The 18,633-nt window shown below is 46.7% G+C and overlaps 1 protein-coding gene across 1 annotated transcript in view; it reads left to right on the plus strand.

The window, feature by feature from the left end:
- The first annotated feature begins 123 nt into the window (after positions 1 to 123).
- The window catches only part of LOC109879623 (kinesin-like protein KIF13B), a 67,207-nt gene continuing 48,697 nt past the window's right edge, over positions 124 to 18,633 (plus strand). Inside the window, exons 1-10 of the mRNA XM_031800520.1 lie at positions 124 to 255; positions 412 to 489; positions 846 to 943; positions 5,246 to 5,339; positions 12,654 to 12,666; positions 12,778 to 12,838; positions 14,144 to 14,236; positions 17,086 to 17,266; positions 17,523 to 17,628; positions 18,191 to 18,195. Of these exons, the coding sequence (XP_031656380.1) occupies positions 877 to 943; positions 5,246 to 5,339; positions 12,654 to 12,666; positions 12,778 to 12,838; positions 14,144 to 14,236; positions 17,086 to 17,266; positions 17,523 to 17,628; positions 18,191 to 18,195 (620 nt within the window). The 5' untranslated portion in view covers positions 124 to 255; positions 412 to 489; positions 846 to 876. The remainder of the gene's footprint in view (positions 256 to 411; positions 490 to 845; positions 944 to 5,245; positions 5,340 to 12,653; positions 12,667 to 12,777; positions 12,839 to 14,143; positions 14,237 to 17,085; positions 17,267 to 17,522; positions 17,629 to 18,190; positions 18,196 to 18,633) is intronic.

Here is an 18,633-nt window from a genome sequence, read left to right on the forward strand (position 1 = left end):
TACTATAAAAATACATTATATGTATATTTTCTTTAACATTTAAAAAAAAATACAGATCTACAATAAATCAGTATACTCTCCATCAGTTTATTCCCAAACAACATTCCCTTGCGCAAATCTGTGTATCGCAACTAAATCCGGTTAAGGTTTCAGGACAGGTTTAGGACTATGACTTCAGGGATCTATACGGGCGGCATCAGGAAATGCAACAGGTGGAAAACTATTCGTTCTCGCAATGATCTGTTGTTGTTCTCCGTAAGTTTGGACAATTGTGTTTTTGGGAATGTTTTATAATAGCTATAACTCAAGACAACTTACTACCTAAACTGTTTAGTTGTTGCTGGCTAATTTTGTCCACCGATATCACCATATATTGTTTGTTTGTTTTTATCCCGCTGGCACGCAAGCTAGGGAAGGAAGGTGCACTTGAAGAGAACGCTGCCTGAATTGGACGCTCGAGTAAGGGGGAAAATAAGAACTAGTCGCACGGTGAGTTGACAGTTTTCTCTGTCAGCTAAACTCGTTTGAGCTTTTCCGTTTTTTAAAACTTTACTTTTGTCCTTGAGCTGAACAGGGCACGTGTGTGTGTGTGTGTGTGTGTGTGTGTGTGTGTATGTGTGTATATATATATATATATATATATATATATATGTTATCTTCGACGCAACCAAGAGTGTTTTGACATTGTGCTGGCTACAGCAGGCTTCCTATCTCTTCGTTTGATTAATAACCTGTGATTTAGAGATAAATCATTCAGAATTTGTACATTTGGCAAGATGAGGTAGCATGATTCATGCATGTACACTAACGTTATGCATTATTAATGAATCTCATTCACCATTCAGTCCAGCCACAGAAAACCCACAGCCAGGCACCATGGATGACAGCTTGAGTAACTCCAATGTGAAGGTCGCAGTTCGCGTCCGACCAATGAACAGAAGAGGTACATTCATAATACAAATCTTCACAGTCATTTCATGACTAGGTCTTTCCTTTCATGCAGTTTATTTTGGTGTGTGTGAGTGAATGATGCGGGGGTGACTAAACATGCAGCCCCAGCAGTTATATCCGTGGAGCCGGGCAGGTTAAGGTCATGGAATATTGTGTGAATGAAGGGCAGGTTGAATAAAGAGAGAACAATGCATAAAAAAAATCTATAAATGTATCATTCTGGTTCAATTTATATCAAATCAAACTTTATTTATCACATGCCCAGAATACAACAAGTGTAGACCTTACTGTGAAATGCTTACAAGCCTTTAACCAACAGTGTAGACCTTACTGTGACATGCTTGCTTACAAGCCCTTAACCAACAGTGTAGACCTTACTGTGAAATGCTTGCTTACAAGCCCTTAACCAACAGTGTAGACCTTACTGTGAAATGCTTGCTTACAAGCCCTTAACCACCAGTGTAGACCTTACTGTGAAATGCTTGCTTACAAGCCCTTAACCACCAGTGTAGACCTTACTGTGAAATGCTTGCTTACAAGCCCTTAACCAACAGTGTAGACCTTACTGTGAAATGCTTGCTTACATGCCCTTAACCACCAGTGTAGACCTTACTGTGAAATGCTTACAAGCCCTTAACCACCAGTGTAGACCTTACTGTGAAATGCTTACAAGCCTTTAACCACCAGTGTAGACCTTACTGTGAAATGCTTACAAGCCTTTAACCAACAGTGTAGACCTTACTGTGAAATGCTTGCTTACAAGCCCTTAACCAACAGTGTAGACCTTACTGTGAAATGCTTGCTTACAAGCCCTTAACCAACAGTGTAGACCTTACTGTGAAATGCTGACTGACAAGCCCTTAACCAACAGTGTAGACCTTACTGTGAAATGCTTGCTTACAAGCCCTTAACCACCAGTGTAGACCTTACTGTGAAATGCTTGCTTACAAGCCCTTAACCACCAGTGTAGACCTTACTGTGAAATGCTTGCTTACAAGCCCTTAACCAACAGTGTAGACCTTACTGTGAAATGCTTGCTTACAAGCCCTTAACCAACAGTGTAGACCTTACTGTGAAATGCTTGCTTACAAGCCCTTAACCAACAGTGTAGACCTTACTGTGAAATGCTTGCTTACAAGCCCTTAACCACCAGTGTAGACCTTACTGTGAAATGCTTGCTTACAAGCCCTTAACCACCAGTGTAGACCTTACTGTGAAATGCTTGCTTACAAGCCCTTAACCACCAGTGTAGACCTTACTGTGAAATGCTTGCTTACAAGCCCTTAACCAACAGTGTAGACCTTACTGTGAAATGCTTGCTTACAAGCCCTTAACCAACAGTGTAGACCTTACTGTGAAATGCTTGCTTACAAGCCCTTAACCACCAGTGTAGACCTTACTGTGAAATGCTTACAAGCCCTTAACCACCAGTGTAGACCTTACTGTGAAATGCTTACAAGCCTTTAACCACCAGTGGTGAAGACCTTACTGTGAAATGCTTACAAGCCTTTAACCAATAGTGTAGACCTTACTGTGAAATGCTTGCTTACAAGCCCTTAACCAACAGTGTAGACCTTACTGTGAAATGCTTGCTTACAAGCCCTTAACCACCAGTGTAGACCTTACTGTGAAATGCTTGCTTACAAGCCCTTAACCACCAGTGTAGACCTTACTGTGAAATGCTTGCTTACAAGCCCTTAACCAACAGTGTAGACCTTACTGTGAAATGCTTGCTTACAAGCCCTTAACCAACAGTGTAGACCTTACTGTGAAATGCTTGCTTACAAGCCCTTAACCACCAGTGTAGACCTTACTGTGAAATGCTTGCTTACAAGCCCTTAACCAACAGTGTAGACCTTACTGTGAAATGCTTGCTTACAAGCCCTTAACCAACAGTGTAGACCTTACTGTGAAATGCTTGCTTACAAGCCCTTAACCACCAGTGTAGACCTTACTGTGAAATGCTTACAAGCCCTTAACCACCAGTGTAGACCTTACTGTGAAATGCTTACAAGCCTTTAACCACCAGTGTAGACCTTACTGTGAAATGCTTACAAGCCTTTAACCAACAGTGTAGACCTTACTGTGAAATGCTTGCTTACAAGCCCTTAACCAACAGTGTAGACCTTACTGTGAAATGCTTGCTTACAAGCCCTTAACCAACAGTGTAGACCTTACTGTGAAATGCTTGCTTACAAGCCCTTAACCAACAGTGTAGACCTTACTGTGAAATGCTTGCTTACAAGCCCTTAACCACCAGTGTAGACCTTACTGTGAAATGCTTACAAGCCCTTAACCACCAGTGTAGACCTTACTGTGAAATGCTTACAAGCCCTTAACCACCAGTGTAGACCTTACTGTGAAATGCTTACAAGCCTTTAACCACCAGTGTAGACCTTACTGTGAAATGCTTACAAGCCTTTAACCAACAGTGTAGACCTTACTGTGAAATGCTTGCTTACAAGCCCTTAACCAACAGTGTAGACCTTACTGTGAAATGCTTACAAGCCCTTAACCACCAGTGTAGACCTTACTGTGAAATGCTTACAAGCCCTTAACCAACAGTGTAGACCTTACTGTGAAATGCTTACAAGCCCTTAACCACCAGTGTAGACCTTACTGTGAAATGCTTACAAGCCCTTAACCACCAGTGTAGACCTTACTGTGAAATGCTTGCTTACAAGCCCTTAACCACCAGTGCAGTTCAAGAAAGAGTTAAGAACATTTTTACCAAATAAACAAAAGTAAAAAAATAATAACAGGTGTAACAAAAAAATAACAAGGCTACATACAGGGGGTTACCGGTTCTTAGTGAATGTGCAGGGGCACAGGTTAGTCGAGGTAATTTGTACGTGTAGGTAGAGGTGAAGTGACTATGCATAGATAACAAACAGCAAGTAGTAGTGTAACAGTATAACTTTAGGCCGTCCCCTCGCCCATACCCGGGCGCGAACCAGGGACCCTCTGCACACATCAACAACAGTCACCCTCGAAGCATCGTTACTCATTGCTCCACAAAAGCCGTGGCCCTTGCAGAGCAAGGGGAACCACTACTTCAAGGTCTCAGAGCAAGTGACGTCACCGATTGAAACGCTATTTAGCGCGCACCGCTAACTAAGCTAGCCGTTTCACATCCGTTACAGTAGCAGCATACAAAACAAATGGGGGGGGGGGGATCAATGTAAATAGTCCGGTGGCCATTTTGATTAATTGTTCAGGAGTCTTATGGCTTGTGGTAGGCCACACAAGATCACAGAACAGGACTTTCCGGGTGCTGAAGCGCGTAGTGCGTCAAAATCGTATGTCCTTTGTTGCGACACTCACTACCGAGTTCCAAACTGCCTCTGGAAGCAAGGTCAGCACAATAACTATTCTTTGGGTGTTTCGTGAAATGGGTTTTCATGGCAGCCCCACACGAGCCTAAGATCACCATGCGCAATGCCAAGCGTCGGCTGGAGTGGTGTAAAGCTCACCGCCATTGGACTCTGGATCAGTGGAAACGCGTTCTCTGGAGTGATGAAGCACGCTCCACCATCTGGCAGTCCTGACAGACAAATCTGTGTTTGGAGGATGCCAGGAGAACACTACATGCCCCAATGCATAGTTAAAACTGTAAAGTTTGGTGGAGGAGGCTAGGCCCGTTAGTTCCAGTGAAGGGAATCATAACGCTACAGCACACAATGACATTCTAGATGATTCTGTGCTTCCAACTTTGTGGCAACAGTTTGGGGAAGGCCATTTCCTGTTTCATAATGACAATGCCCCCTTTGCACAAAGCGAGTTCCGTATAGAAATGGTGTGTTGAGATCGGTGTGGAAGAACTTGACTGGTCTGCACAGAACCCTGACCTCAACCCCATCGAACACCTTTGGGCTGAATTGGAACGATGACTGCGAACCAGGTTTAATCACCCAACATCAGTGCCCGACCTCACTAATGCTCTTGTGGCTGAATGGAAGCAAGTCCTCGTAGAAATGTTCCAACATCTAGTGAAAAACCTTACCAGAAGAGTGGAGGCTGTTATAGTAGCAAAGGGGAGACACACTCCATATTAATGCCCATAATTTTGCAATAAGATGTTAAATGAGCAGGTGTCCACATACTTTTGGCTATGCAGTGTATGTGTTGCTATGTTGATACACTATCTAAGAGGTTAAATGTCTGTGGCTCCCTCGAATCATCAGCTGTTCCTGGACACATCATAGCCAGACACAGAAATAAGACCTGTTGATTGTTGTTGTTGCTCCTGTTGTATAACAACATGTATGTGTTGTGTGTCTCCTTGTCCCACCAGAAAAAGACCTGAAGACCAACTGTGTGGTGGGGATGGAGGGGAACCAGACAGTGTTGAACCCTGCTAGTCAGAACCTCAGCAAGGGAGACTCCCGGTAGGAATACACATACCTTCATTCTGACCATCATGTATCTCTGCAGCATAGGCCTCCCATCCCATGTGCCATCCATGTGTCTGCCTACTGCTCAGTGTTCAACAAATACTTCCTTTTGAATTATGTTGTAGTAATTGGGTGGTGGGGGGGGGGTCAGTTTCAGGTCCAGATTTATCATGGACTACTAGCTTAGGAATTTAATTGGGTCCCCTTTTTCATATGCTTGACTTTTCTTTATGGTTTGACACATTTAGAAACAGATGAGGAATCCGATCCCAGTCAGACCGCGTTAATGATTTTGCTTTCTGAAAGGCAACAAAATACATTTTAGTTTTTTTTTTAAATTCCGATGGTTCAAGTGCAGGAAGGGTTATTGGAAATAAGTGAATTTTGTGTTGTATTGTTGGCTGCCACCAGGTGTTGTTTGTATCATTTGTCATAGTCATTGTTCATGCTACGTACTGTATCACTTAGAATGCACTGTGTGTCCACCGAATTAGATCCCCTCTGATGTTCTCACACTGAGGATCACACATGCAATAGACCTTATTGGTCCAATGCTCAATGGACATGGTGTTGATTTCAGAATAGGAAGAAAAATAAATAACTGAAACTTCCCTACTGACCATTTGTCTCCTCTCTGGCCCATCACCTTGAACTACCTATAGTCTATACCATGTCATGAACCATCAGTCATCAGCTCCATTACAGCCCTACAGCTAGCTGGTCTGCTGTGTATGTACGTTCAGTCACAGAGAGTCAAACCGGTCTGACAACTCACTGTTTAGCTCCAAACCCTCCCTTAACCTTCCGAACACCCTCCACACCGCTACCCTGCCTTAACCCTCCGCCCTGCTCTGACCTGTCTCTCGTTACTAAGGGTGTGTCTATTCTGTTTTAATTCTGTGTTCAGTCAGTCAGTGTGCAGGTGGGATGGATGCTCTCAGGGTTGGCTACTTGCCCAGATGAGGTTTTCACCTCATCAACAAACAAATACCTGTCCTGGTTAGTTGGGGGTTTGTTAGACTATAGGTTATGTTTCTGATGCATAATATGGGCCCATTTTTTTTTGTGGTCTACAATAAGCTGTAGGACATTTTGTCTTCAATTGTGATTTCTGCCCTGACACGCTGCAGTGCTGTCCTCCTGTCTATCCCCTGGGCTATATATGAACAGGTTCTACAGGCTTCTGTGGGCTTCAGACTGAATCACTTCCCAGATTCCATTTTGGTTATTTTAAGGGACCATTTTAGCAGAGCATCAGGCTGCCTCGGCGAGCTCTGGGCCTTTTTTTATAAATTTTATTTTAAGTATTCTACATGGCTCTTATAACATTTTGTTTTTATATTACACTGAAGAAAAATATAAACGCAAAATGCAACAATTTCAAAGATTTTACTGAGTTACAATTCATATAAGGATGTCGGTCAATTTAAATAAATGAATTAGGCCATAATCTATGGATTTCACATGACTGAGGTATACAGATATGCATCTGTTGGTCACAGATACCTTAATAAAAAGGTAGGGGCGTGGATCCGAAAACCAGCCAGTATCTGCTGTGACCACCATTTGCCTCACGCAGCGAGACTCTCCTTTGCATAGAGTTGATCAGGCTGTTGATTGTGGAATGTTCTCTCAGGCTGTTGATTGTGGAATGTTCTCTCAGGCTGTTGATTGTGGAATGTTCTCTCAGGCTGTTGATTGTGGAATGTTCTCTCAGGCTGTTGATTGTGGAATGTTCTCTCAGGCTGTTGATTGTGGAATGTTCTCTCAGGCTGTTGATTGTGGAATGTTCTCTCACTCCTTTTTCAAAGGCTGTGCAGAGTTGCTGAATATTGGCGGGAAATGGAACATGTTGGCGGGAAATGGAACATGTTGGCGGGAAATGGAACATGTTGGCGGGAAATGGAACATGTTGGCGGGAAATGGAACATGTTGGCGGGAAATGGAACATGTTGGCGGGAAATGGAACATGTTGGCGGGAAATGGAACATGTTGGCGGGAAATGGAACATGTTGGCGGGAAATGGAACATGTTGGCGGGAACTGGAACATGTTGGCGGGAAATGGAACATGTTGGCGGGAAATGGAACATGTTGGCGGGAAATGGAACATGTTGGCGGGAAATGGAACATGTTGGCGGGAAATGGAACATGTTGGCGGGAAATGGAACATGTTGGCGGGAAATGGAACATGTTGGCGGGAAATGGAACATGTTGGCGGGAAATGGAACATGTTGGCGGGAACTGGAACATGTTGGCGGGAACTGGAACATGTTGGCGGGAAATGGAACATGTTGGCGGGAAATGGAACATGATCCAGAGCATCCCAAACATGTCCAGACGGTGACATGTCTGAGTATACAGGCCATGGAAGAACTGGGACATGTTCAGCTTGCAGGAATTGTGTACAGATTCTTGCGACATGAGGCTGTGCATTATCATGCTGAAACATGAGGTGATGGCTGCAGATGAATGACACAACAATGGGCCTCAGGATCTCGTCACGGTATCTCTCTGTGCATTCAAATTGCCATCAATAAAATGCAGTTTGTTCGTAGCTTATGCCTTGCCCTTACTTTGACATCAGCAAACCGCTCTCCTACACGACGCCATACACGTTGTCTGTCATCTGCCCGGTACAGCTGAAACCGGGATTCATCCACTTCTCCAGTGTGCCAGTGGCCATCGAGGTGAGAATATGCCCACTGAAGTCGGTTGCGACGCCAAACTGCAATCAGGTCAAGACCCTGGTGAGCTCGACGAGCATGCAGATGAGCTTCCCTGAGACTGTTACTGACAGTTTGTGCAGAAATTCTTTGATTGTGTAAACGCACAGTTTCATCAGCTGTCCGAGTGGCTGGTCTCAGACGATCCTTCAGGTGAAGAAGCCGGATGTGGAGGTCCTGGGCTGACGTTGCTACACTTGGTCTGCAGTTGTGAGGCCAGTTGGACTTACTGCCAAATTCTCTAAATCGATGTTGAAGGCAGCTTATGGTAGAGAAATGTGCACCTGTGTAATGATCAGGCTGTTTAATCAGTTTCTTGATATGTTCCCAGCACAAGGTGCACCTGTGTAACGGTCAGACTGTTTAATCAGCTTCTTTATATGTTCCCAGCACAAGGTGCACCTGTGTAACGATCAGACTGTTTAATCAGCTTCTTGATATGTTCCCAGCACAGGGTGCACCTGTGTAACGATCAGGCTGTTGAATCAGCTTCTTGAAATGCCACACCTGTCAGGTGGATGGATTATCTTGGCAAAGGAGAAATTATAACTAACAGGGATGTAAACAATTGATTTCTTCTGTGCGTATAGAACATTTCTGGAATCTTTTATTTCAGCTCCTGAAACATGGGACCAACACTTTACATGTTGTGCTTTTTATATGCTTTGCTCAGTGTAGTTTAGGAGAACACAAGGCTGGTAAAACAGCTAGTGGGAGGATCCCAGCCAACAGGAGAACCTGACCATGTAGGAGGATTCTTCTTCTTTAGAGTCAGCCAAGCTACTCTGTGGTTTAGTTGCAACGAGTCATAAATGCAGTGTTTGGTTTTCACCAGACATAATGGGACCTGTGTCGTACAAAAAGTTCACTCTAGTTTGCCCAAAAAGCACCCGGATGATCATCAAGACTCCTGGAAGAATCATCTACAAGGCTTGATGATCATCCGGGTGCTTTTTCGGGTCCCATTTACGTCTAATGAAAACCTAACCCTGCATTCCACAGTAAGATCCTCATACCAACGGACCAGCATGGTGGTGGTAGTGTGACGGTTTGGGGTCCAGTGTGGTGTTGGTAGTGTGACGGTTTGGGGTCCAGCGTGGTGTTGGTAGTGTGACGGTTTGGGGTCCAGCGTGGTTTTAGTAGTGTGATGGTTTGGGGTCCAGCGTGGTGGTGGTAGTGTGACGGTTTGGGGTCCAGCGTGGTAGTGTGACGGTTTGGGGTCCAGCGTGGTGTTAGTAGTGTGATGGTTTGGGGTCCAGCGCGGTGGTGGTAGTGTGACGGTTTGGGGTCCAGCGTGGTGGTGGTAGTGTGACGGTTTGGGGTCCAGCGTGGTGGTGGTAGTGTGACGGTTTGGGGTCCAGCGCGGTGGTGGTAGTGTGACTGTTTGGGGATGTTTTGCTGCCTCAGGACCTGGACGACTTGCCTTAATAGAAGGAACCATGAATTTGGCTCTGTATCAGAGAATTCTACAGGATAATGTCAGGCCGTCAGTCTGAGTTGAATCTGTAGAGCAGCTGGTTACATGCAGCAAGACAATGATCCAAAACACACAATCAAGTCTACATGGCTAAAAAGCAACATTTGACGTTTTGGAACGGCCTAGTCAAAGTCCAGACCTAATACCAATTGATATGTTGTGGCAGGACTTGAAACAAGCAGTTCATGCTTGAAAACCCACAAAAGTCACTGAGTTAAAGCACTTCTGCATGGATGAGTGGATCAGAATTCATCCACAGTGACATGAGAGACTGATCAACAACTACAGGAAGTAGTTGGTTGGGAGGCATTGCAGCTAAAGATGGCACAACCCCCTATGCTCTTTTGAGACCCCTCTTTCTTTAAGAAAATAATGTTTAATTGGAGAGAAATATACACATACGATTGCGTTGCCCCCCCCCAGCCCCCCCCATCCTTTATAACATTCCTAATTGATCACTCACCCCCTCCCTCCCTCTCACCCTTCCCTTGACAGCTTGTTGCCTTGACAGCTTGTTGCCTTGACAGCTTGTTGCCTTGGCAGCTTGTTGCCTTGACAGATTGTTGCCTTGGCAGCTTGTTGCCTTGGCAGCTTGTTGCCTTGGCAGCTTGTTGCCTTGACAGCTTGTTGCCTTGACAGCTTGTTGCCTTGACAGCTTGTTGCCTTGACAGCTTGTTGCCTTGACAGCTTGTTGCCTTGACAGCTTGTTGCCTTGACAGCTTGTTGCCTTGCAGCTTGTTGCCTTGACAGCTTGTTGCCTTGGCAGCTTGTTGCCTTGGCAGCTTGTTGCCTTGACAGCTTGTTGCCTTGGCAGCTTGTTGCCTTGGCAGCTTGTTGCCTTGACAGCTTGTTGCCTTGGCAGCTTGTTGCCTTGACAGCTTGTTGCCTTGACAGCTTGTTGCCTTGGCAGCTTGTTGCCTTGGCAGCTTGTTGCCTTGACAGCTTGTTGCCTTGGTAGCTTGTTGCCTTGACAGCTTGTTGCCTTGGCAGCTTGTTGCCTTGACAGCTTGTTGCCTTGGCAGCTTGTTGCCTTGGCAGCTTGTTGCCTTGACAGCTTGTTGCCTTGGCAGCTTGTTGCCTTGGCAGCTTGTTGCCTTGGCAGCTTGTTGCCTTGGCAGCTTGTTGCCTTGGCAGCTTGTTGCCTTGGCAGCTTGTTGCCTTGGCAGCTTGTTGCCTTGGCAGCTTGTTGCCTTGGCAGCTTGTTGCCTTGGCAGCTTGTTGCCTTGGCAGCTTGTTGCCTTGGCAGCTTGTTGCCTTGGCAGCTTGTTGCCTTGGCAGCTTGTTGCCTTGGCAGCTTGTTGCCTTGGCAGCTTGTTGCCTTGGACAGCTTGTTGCCTTGACAGCTTGTTGCCTTGGCAGCTTGTTGCCTTGGCAGCTTGTTGCCTTGGCAGCTTGTTGCCTTGGCAGCTTGTTGCCTTGGACAGCTTGTTGCCTTGGCAGCTTGTTGCCTTGGCAGCTTGTTGCCTTGACAGCTTGTTGCCTTGGCAGCTTGTTGCCTTGGCAGCTTGTTGCCTTGACAGCTTGTTGCCTTGACAGCTTGTTGCCTTGGCAGCTTGTTGCCTTGGACAGCTTGTTGCCTTGACAGCTTGTTGCCTTGGCAGCTTGTTGCCTTGGCAGCTTGTTGCCTTGGCAGCTTGTTGCCTTGGCAGCTTGTTGCCTTGGCAGCTTGTTGCCTTGGCAGCTTGTTGCCTTGGCAGCTTGTTGCCTTGGCAGCTTGTTGCCTTGGCAGCTTGTTGCCTTGGCAGCTTGTTGCCTTGGCAGCTTGTTGCCTTGGCAGCTTGTTGCCTTGGCAGCTTGTTGCCTTGGCAGCTTGTTGCCTTGGCAGCTTGTTGCCTTGGCAGCTTGTTGCCTTGGCAGCTTGTTGCCTTGGCAGCTTGTTGCCTTGGCAGCTTGTTGCCTTGGCAGCTTGTTGCCTTGGCAGCTTGTTGCCTTGGCAGCTTGTTGCCTTGGCAGCTTGTTGCCTTGGCAGCTTGTTGCCTTGGCAGCTTGTTGCCTTGGCAGCTTGTTGCCTTGGCAGCTTGTTGCCTTGGCAGCTTGTTGCCTTGGCAGCTTGTTGCCTTGACAGCTTGTTGCCTTGGCAGCTTGTTGCCTTGGCAGCTTGTTGCCTTGGCAGCTTGTTGCCTTGGCAGCTTGTTGCCTTGGCAGCTTGTTGCCTTGGCAGCTTGTTGCCTTGGCAGCTTGTTGCCTTGGCAGCTTGTTGCCTTGGCAGCTTGTTGCCTTGACAGCTTGTTGCCTTGGCAGCTTGTTGCCTTGGCAGCTTGTTGCCTTGGCAGCTTGTTGCCTTGGCAGCTTGTTGCCTTGGCAGCTTGTTGCCTTGGCAGCTTGTTGCCTTGGCAGCTTGTTGCCTTGGCAGATTGTTGCCTTGGCAGCTTGTTGCCTTGGCAGATTGTTGCCTTGGCAGATTGTTGCCTTGGCAGCTTGTTGCCTTGGCAGCTTGTTGCCTTGGCAGCTTGTTGCCTTGGCAGCTTGTTGCCTTGGCAGCTTGTTGCCTTGACAGCTTGTTGCCTTGGCAGCTTGTTGCCTTGGCAGCTTGTTGCCTTGGCAGCTTGTTGCCTTGGCAGCTTGTTGCCTTGGCAGCTTGTTGCCTTGGCAGCTTGTTGCCTTGGCAGCTTGTTGCCTTGGCAGCTTGTTGCCTTGACAGCTTGTTGCCTTGGCAGCTTGTTGCCTTGACAGCTTGTTGCCTTGACAGCTTGTTGCCTTGACAGCTTGTTGCCTTGGCAGCTTGTTGCCTTGACAGCTTGTTGCCTTGGCAGCTTGTTGCCTTGGCAGCTTGTTGCCTTGACAGCTTGTTGCCTTGACAGCTTGTTGCCTTGGCAGCTTGTTGCCTTGGCAGCTTGTTGCCTTGGCAGCTTGTTGCCTTGGCAGCTTGTTTTTAAGCTTCAGATTATATAAAAAAAGTGTTTTCTTTCCGTTTTTTTTTCAATGTAATGTTTTAAATGTCCCTTTTCATATCACCTTTTGACTTCATGGACTTTGTTAGTAAATGCATATTAATATCTTAATGTTTTCCCCTGTACCTGAATGCACACTGGTATTATTAGCCCACTTTGTTTGGAGTAAAGCTGTTTAACCAAGTCTTTCCTTGCCCCCTCTGTTGTCCTGTTCAGGAATCAGCCTAAGGTGAGCCCTTAACCAGGACATTATTGCGAGGTTACAAAATCACTATTTAATCACTTCTGTGAATGTCAGGTTTTTATGTGTTCTTCAACTCGCTGTAATTTTCCACCTCAGGTCTTTGCTTATGACCACTGCTTCTGGTCCATGGACGAGTCTGACACAGACAAGTTTGCAGGTTAGTAGATCTCAGAATACATACTTTATTCAGCAACGAGATCAAAAGGACGTCCATCCATCTTCTTCCACATACAATATCCACACAGTCTAATAGATCACTGTAAGGATTATCCTTGAGATTCTCTCTCTCCCCTGGGCTATGTGCATTGTGGGTAAACAGTTGTAAACACTCCTCTTGCTGTTGAGTTGTTATTCATTAGAACAGGCTTTATACTGGAAGCACTATGCTTCCTGTTCCCAGAGCGCCTCATGGAGGGTAAAGCACTATGCTTCCTGTTCCCAGAGCGCCTCATGGAGGGTAAAGCACTATGCTTCCTGTTCCCAGAGCGCCTCATGGAGGGTAAAGCACTATGCTTCCTGGTCCCAGAGCGCCTCATGGAGGGTAAAGCACTATGCTTCCTGTTCCCAGAGCGCCTCATGGAGGGTAAAGCACTATGCTTCCTGTTCCCAGAGCGCCTCATGGAGGGTAAAGCACTATGCTTCCTGTTCCCAGAGCGCCTCATGGAGGGTAAAGCACTATGCTTCCTGTTCCCAGAGCGCCTCATGGAGGGTAAAGCACTATGCTTCCTGGTCCCAGAGCGCCTCATGGAGGGTAAAGCACTATGCTTCCTGTTCCCAGAGCGCCTCATGGAGGGTAAAGCACTATGCTTCCTGGTCCCAGAGCGCCTCATGGAGGGTAAAGCACTATGCTTCCTGTTCCCAGAGCGCCTCATGGAGGGTGAAGAACTATGCTTCCTGGTCCCAGAGCGCCTCATGGAGGGTAAAGCACTATGCTTCCTGGTCCCAGAGCGCCTCATGGAGGGTAAAGCACTATGCTTCCTGTTCCCAGAGCGCCTCATGGAGGGTGAAGAACTATGCTTCCTGGTCCCAGAGCGCCTCATGGAGGGTAAAGCACTATGCTTCCTGGTCCCAGAGCGCCTCATGGAGGGTAAAGCACTATGCTTCCTGGTCCCAGAGCGCCTCATGGAGGGTAAAGCACTATGCTTCCTGTTCCCAGAGCGCCTCATGGAGGGTAAAGCACTATGCTTCCTGTTCCCAGAGCGCCTCATGGAGGGTAAAGCACTATGCTTCCTGTTCCCAGAGCGCCTCATGGAGGGTAAAGCACTATGCTTCCTGGTCCCAGAGTGCCACATGGAGGGTAAAGCTCTCCCAGGTTTAACTGTACTGATACACCTGAAGAAAGGAACAGACCTGGAAATAGATTATCTTGGCTTTAGGGAAGATAAATATCTGCCTTTGAGAAAGACCCACATATTCTAATGCAATTCAATTGGAATTTAATGTGTGTGTGTGTGTGTGTCAGGTCAAGATGTCGTGTTCCAGTGCCTTGGAGAGAGTCTTCTGGACAATGCCTTCTTGGGCTATAACGCCTGTATCTTCGCCTATGGACAGACAGGTTGGGACCAGACTTGTGACCCAGACAGGTTGGGACCAGACTTGTGACCCAGACAGATAGACAGGTTGGGACCAGACTTGTGACCCAGACAGATAGACAGGTTGGGACCAGACTTGTGACCCAGACAGGTTGGGACCAGACTTGTGACCCAGACAGGTTGGGACCAGACTTGTGACCCAGACAGGTTGGGACCAGACTTGTGACCCAGACAGGTTGATACCAGACTAGTGACCCAGACAAATAGACAGGTTGGTGTCAGACTAGTGACCCAGACAGATAGACAGACAGACAGACAGGTTGGGACCAGACTAGTGACCCAGACAAATAGACAGGTTGGTGTCAGACTAGTGACCCAGACAGACAGACAGACAGGTTGGTACCAGACTTGTGACCCAGACATTCAGACAGACAGGTTGGGACCAGACTAGTGACCCAGACAGACAGACAGGTTGGGACCAGACTAGTGACCCAGACAGACAGACAGGTTGGGACCAGACTAGTGACCCAGACAGGTTGGTATCAGACTAGTGACCCAGACAGACAGACAGACAGGTTGGTATCAGACTAGTGACCCAGACAGACAGACAGGTTGGGACCAGACTAGTGACCCAGACAGGTTGGTATCAGACTAGTGACCCAGACAGACAGACAGACAGGTTGGTATCAGACTAGTGACCCAGACAGACAGACAGGTTGGTATCAGACTAGTGACCCAGACAGACAGACAGAGAGGCAGGTTGGTATCAGACTAGTGACCCAGACAGACAGACCGGTTGGGACCAGACTAGTGACCTAGACAGGTTGGTATCAGACTAGTGACCCAGACAGACAGACAGACAGGTTGGTATCAGACTAGTGACCCAGACAGACAGACAGACAGACAGACAGGTTGGTATCAGACTAGTGACCCAGACAGACAGACAGGTTGGTATCAGACTAGTGACCCAGACAGACAGACAGGTTGGTATCAGACTAGTGACACAGACAGACAGACAGACAGACAGACAGACAGACAGACAGACAGACAGACAGACAGGTATCAGACTAGTGACCCAGACAGACAGACAGACAGACAGACAGGTATCAGACTAGTGACCCAGACAGACAGACAGACAGACAGACAGACAGGTTGGTATCAGACTAGTGACCCAGACAGACAGACAGACAGACAGGTTGGTATCAGACTAGTGACCCAGACAGACAGACAGACAGACAGGTTGGTATCAGACTAGTGACCCAGACAGACAGACAGACAGACAGGTTGGTATCAGACTAGTGACCCAGACAGACAGACAGACAGACAGGTTGGTATCAGACTAGTGACCCAGACAGACAGACAGACAGACAGGTTGGTATCAGACTAGTGACCCAGACAGACAGACAGACAGACAGACAGGTTGGTATCAGACTAGTGACCCAGACAGACAGACAGACAGACAGGTTGGTATCAGACTAGTGACCCAGACAGACAGACAGACAGACAGACAGGTTGGTATCAGACTAGTGACCCAGACAGACAGACAGGTTGGTATCAGACTAGTGACCCAGACAGACAGACAGGTTGGTATCAGACTAGTGACCCAGACAGACAGACAGACAGACAGGTTGGTATCAGACTAGTGACCCAGACAGACAGACAGACAGACAGGTTGGTATCAGACTAGTGACCCAGACAGACAGACAGACAGACAGACAGACAGACAGGTTGGTATCAGAATAGTGACCCAGACAGACAGACAGACAGGTTGATATCAGACTAGTGACCCAGACAGGTTGGTATCAGACTAGTGACCCAGACAGACAGACAGGTTGGTATCAGACTAGTGAGCCAGACAGACAGACAGACAGACAGACAGACAGACAGACAGACAGACAGACAGACAGACAGACAGACAGACAGACAGACAGACAGACAGACAGACAGACAGACAGACAGACAGACAGACAGACAGACAGACAGACAGACAGACAGACAGACAGACAGGTTGGTATCAGAATAGTGACCCAGACAGACAGACAGACAGGTTGATATCAGACTAGTGACCCAGACAGGTTGGTATCAGACTAGTGACCCAGACAGACAGACAGGTTGGTATCAGACTAGTGACCCAGACAGACAGACAGACAGGTTGGTATCAGACTAGTGACCCAGACAGACAGACAGACAGACAGGTTGGTATCAGACTAGTGACCCAGACAGACAGACAGACAGACAGACAGACAGACAGGTTGGTATCAGACTAGTGACACAGACAGACAGACAGACAGACAGGTTGGTATCAGACTAGTGACCCAGACAGACAGACAGACAGACAGGTTGGTATCAGACTAGTGACCCAGACAGACAGACAGACAGACAGACAGGTTGGTATCAGAATAGTGACCCAGACAGACAGACAGACAGGTTGGTATCAGACTAGTGACCCAGACAGGTTGGTATCAGACTAGTGACCCAGACAGACAGACAGGTTGGTATCAGACTAGTGACCCAGACAGACAGACAGACAGGTTGGTATCAGACTAGTGACCCAGACAGACAGACAGACAGACAGACAGGTTGGTATCAGACTAGTGAGCCAGACAGACAGACAGACAGGTTGGTATCAGACTAGTGACCCAGACATACAGACAGACAGACAGGTTGGTATCAGACTAGTGACCCAGACATTCAATAACACACACGGTGACTCAGTTTAAACACACTTGTAATCCAATTATTATTATTTTTACCCCTGTGACTAAATTGGCAGATTTGTTTAGATTTGATTGGCTGCGCCTTACTGATCCAGTGATTTGATTGGCTGAGCCCTCCTGATCCTCTGATTTGATTGGCTGTGTGCCCCCGCCAGGCTCTGGGAAGTCGTACACCATGATGGGTTCGTCAGAGCAGCCAGGTCTGATCCCGCGGCTGTGCAGCTCTCTGTTTGACCGGACTCTACAGGATCAGAGGGAGGGAGAGAGCTTCACTGTAGAGGTCTCCTTTATGGAGATCTACAACGAGAAGGTTCGCGACCTACTGGACCCTAAAGGGTAAGGAGAACAAAAACTCTTTCTTTTGGTGAACAAATGTTTTATTACCAGTTTATGACAGATAAACAAGAAACCAATCATATGTTTTAGTAAGTGGACATACTGTACATGTAGGCTCATATCAGTACGTAGAGATGACCGCTCGCATATGACAAAAACTGATTTATTTTTATTCTCCAAACAATCAAGGTGGGAAATCCCAAAGTAAAAAAAGTATTTCCTGATGAAACCTCTCTCCCCCTGTCTTTGCCCTCAGAAGTCGTCAGGCCCTGCGAGTGAGAGAACACAAGGTGTTGGGGCCGTACGTCGATGGTCTGTCTCGTCTGGCTGTAGCCTGCTATAAGGTACTTTTCTTATTGAATGTATAGAATTGGCCCAGGTTGGTCTCATTGGAATACATTTTCTTTGTCAAGAGAGGACTGGTGCTTCTAATACACTATATACAGGACCTTCAGAAAGAATTCATACCCCTTGACTTTTCCCAAATTTTGCTCAGGTTCACCTGAATTTAAAATGGATTAAATTGAGATTGTTTTGTCACTGGCCTACACACAAAACCCTGTATTTCCAAAGTGGAATTATGTTCTTTGCAATTTTTACAAATATAATTACAAATATAAAGCAGAAATGTCTTGAGTCAATAAGTAGTCAAACCCTTTTTGTTATGACAAGCCTAAATAAGTTCAGGAGTAAACATTTGCTTAACAAGTCACATAATAAGTTGCAAGGTGCAGTAATAGTGTTTAACATGGTTTTTGAATGACTACCTCATCTCTGTACCCCCACACATACAAGTATCTGTAAAGTCCTTCAGTTGAGCAGTGAATTTCAAAAACATAGATTCAACCACAAGACCAGGGAGGTTTTCCAATTCCTCGCAAAGAAGAGCACCTATTAATGTTTATTATGGATCCTGCCGTCCAGCAAAAGTAAGGCAGTTTATACCATTTTTAAAAACATTACAACACATTCACATATTTCACAACACACTGTGTGCCCTTGGTCCCCTACTCCACCACTACCACATATCTACAACACACTGTGTGCCCTCAGTCCCCTACTCAACCACTACCACATATCTACAACACACTGTGTGCCCTTGGTCCCCTACTCAACCACTACCACATATCTACAACACACTGTGTGCCCTCGGCCCCCTACTCAACCACTACCACATATCTACAACACACTGTGTGCCCTCGGCCCCCTACTCAACCACTACCACATATCTACAACACACTGTGTGCCCTCAGTCCCCTACTCCACCACTACCACATATCTACAGTACGAAATCCATGTCTAAGTGTGTGGATAGTGTGTATGTTATCGTGTGTGTGTGTGTGTGTGTGTGTGTGTAAATTCTCTCT

This window comes from Oncorhynchus kisutch, linkage group LG21 (assembly GCF_002021735.2).
Source record: "Oncorhynchus kisutch isolate 150728-3 linkage group LG21, Okis_V2, whole genome shotgun sequence".
Classification (NCBI taxonomy): domain Eukaryota; kingdom Metazoa; phylum Chordata; class Actinopteri; order Salmoniformes; family Salmonidae; genus Oncorhynchus; species Oncorhynchus kisutch.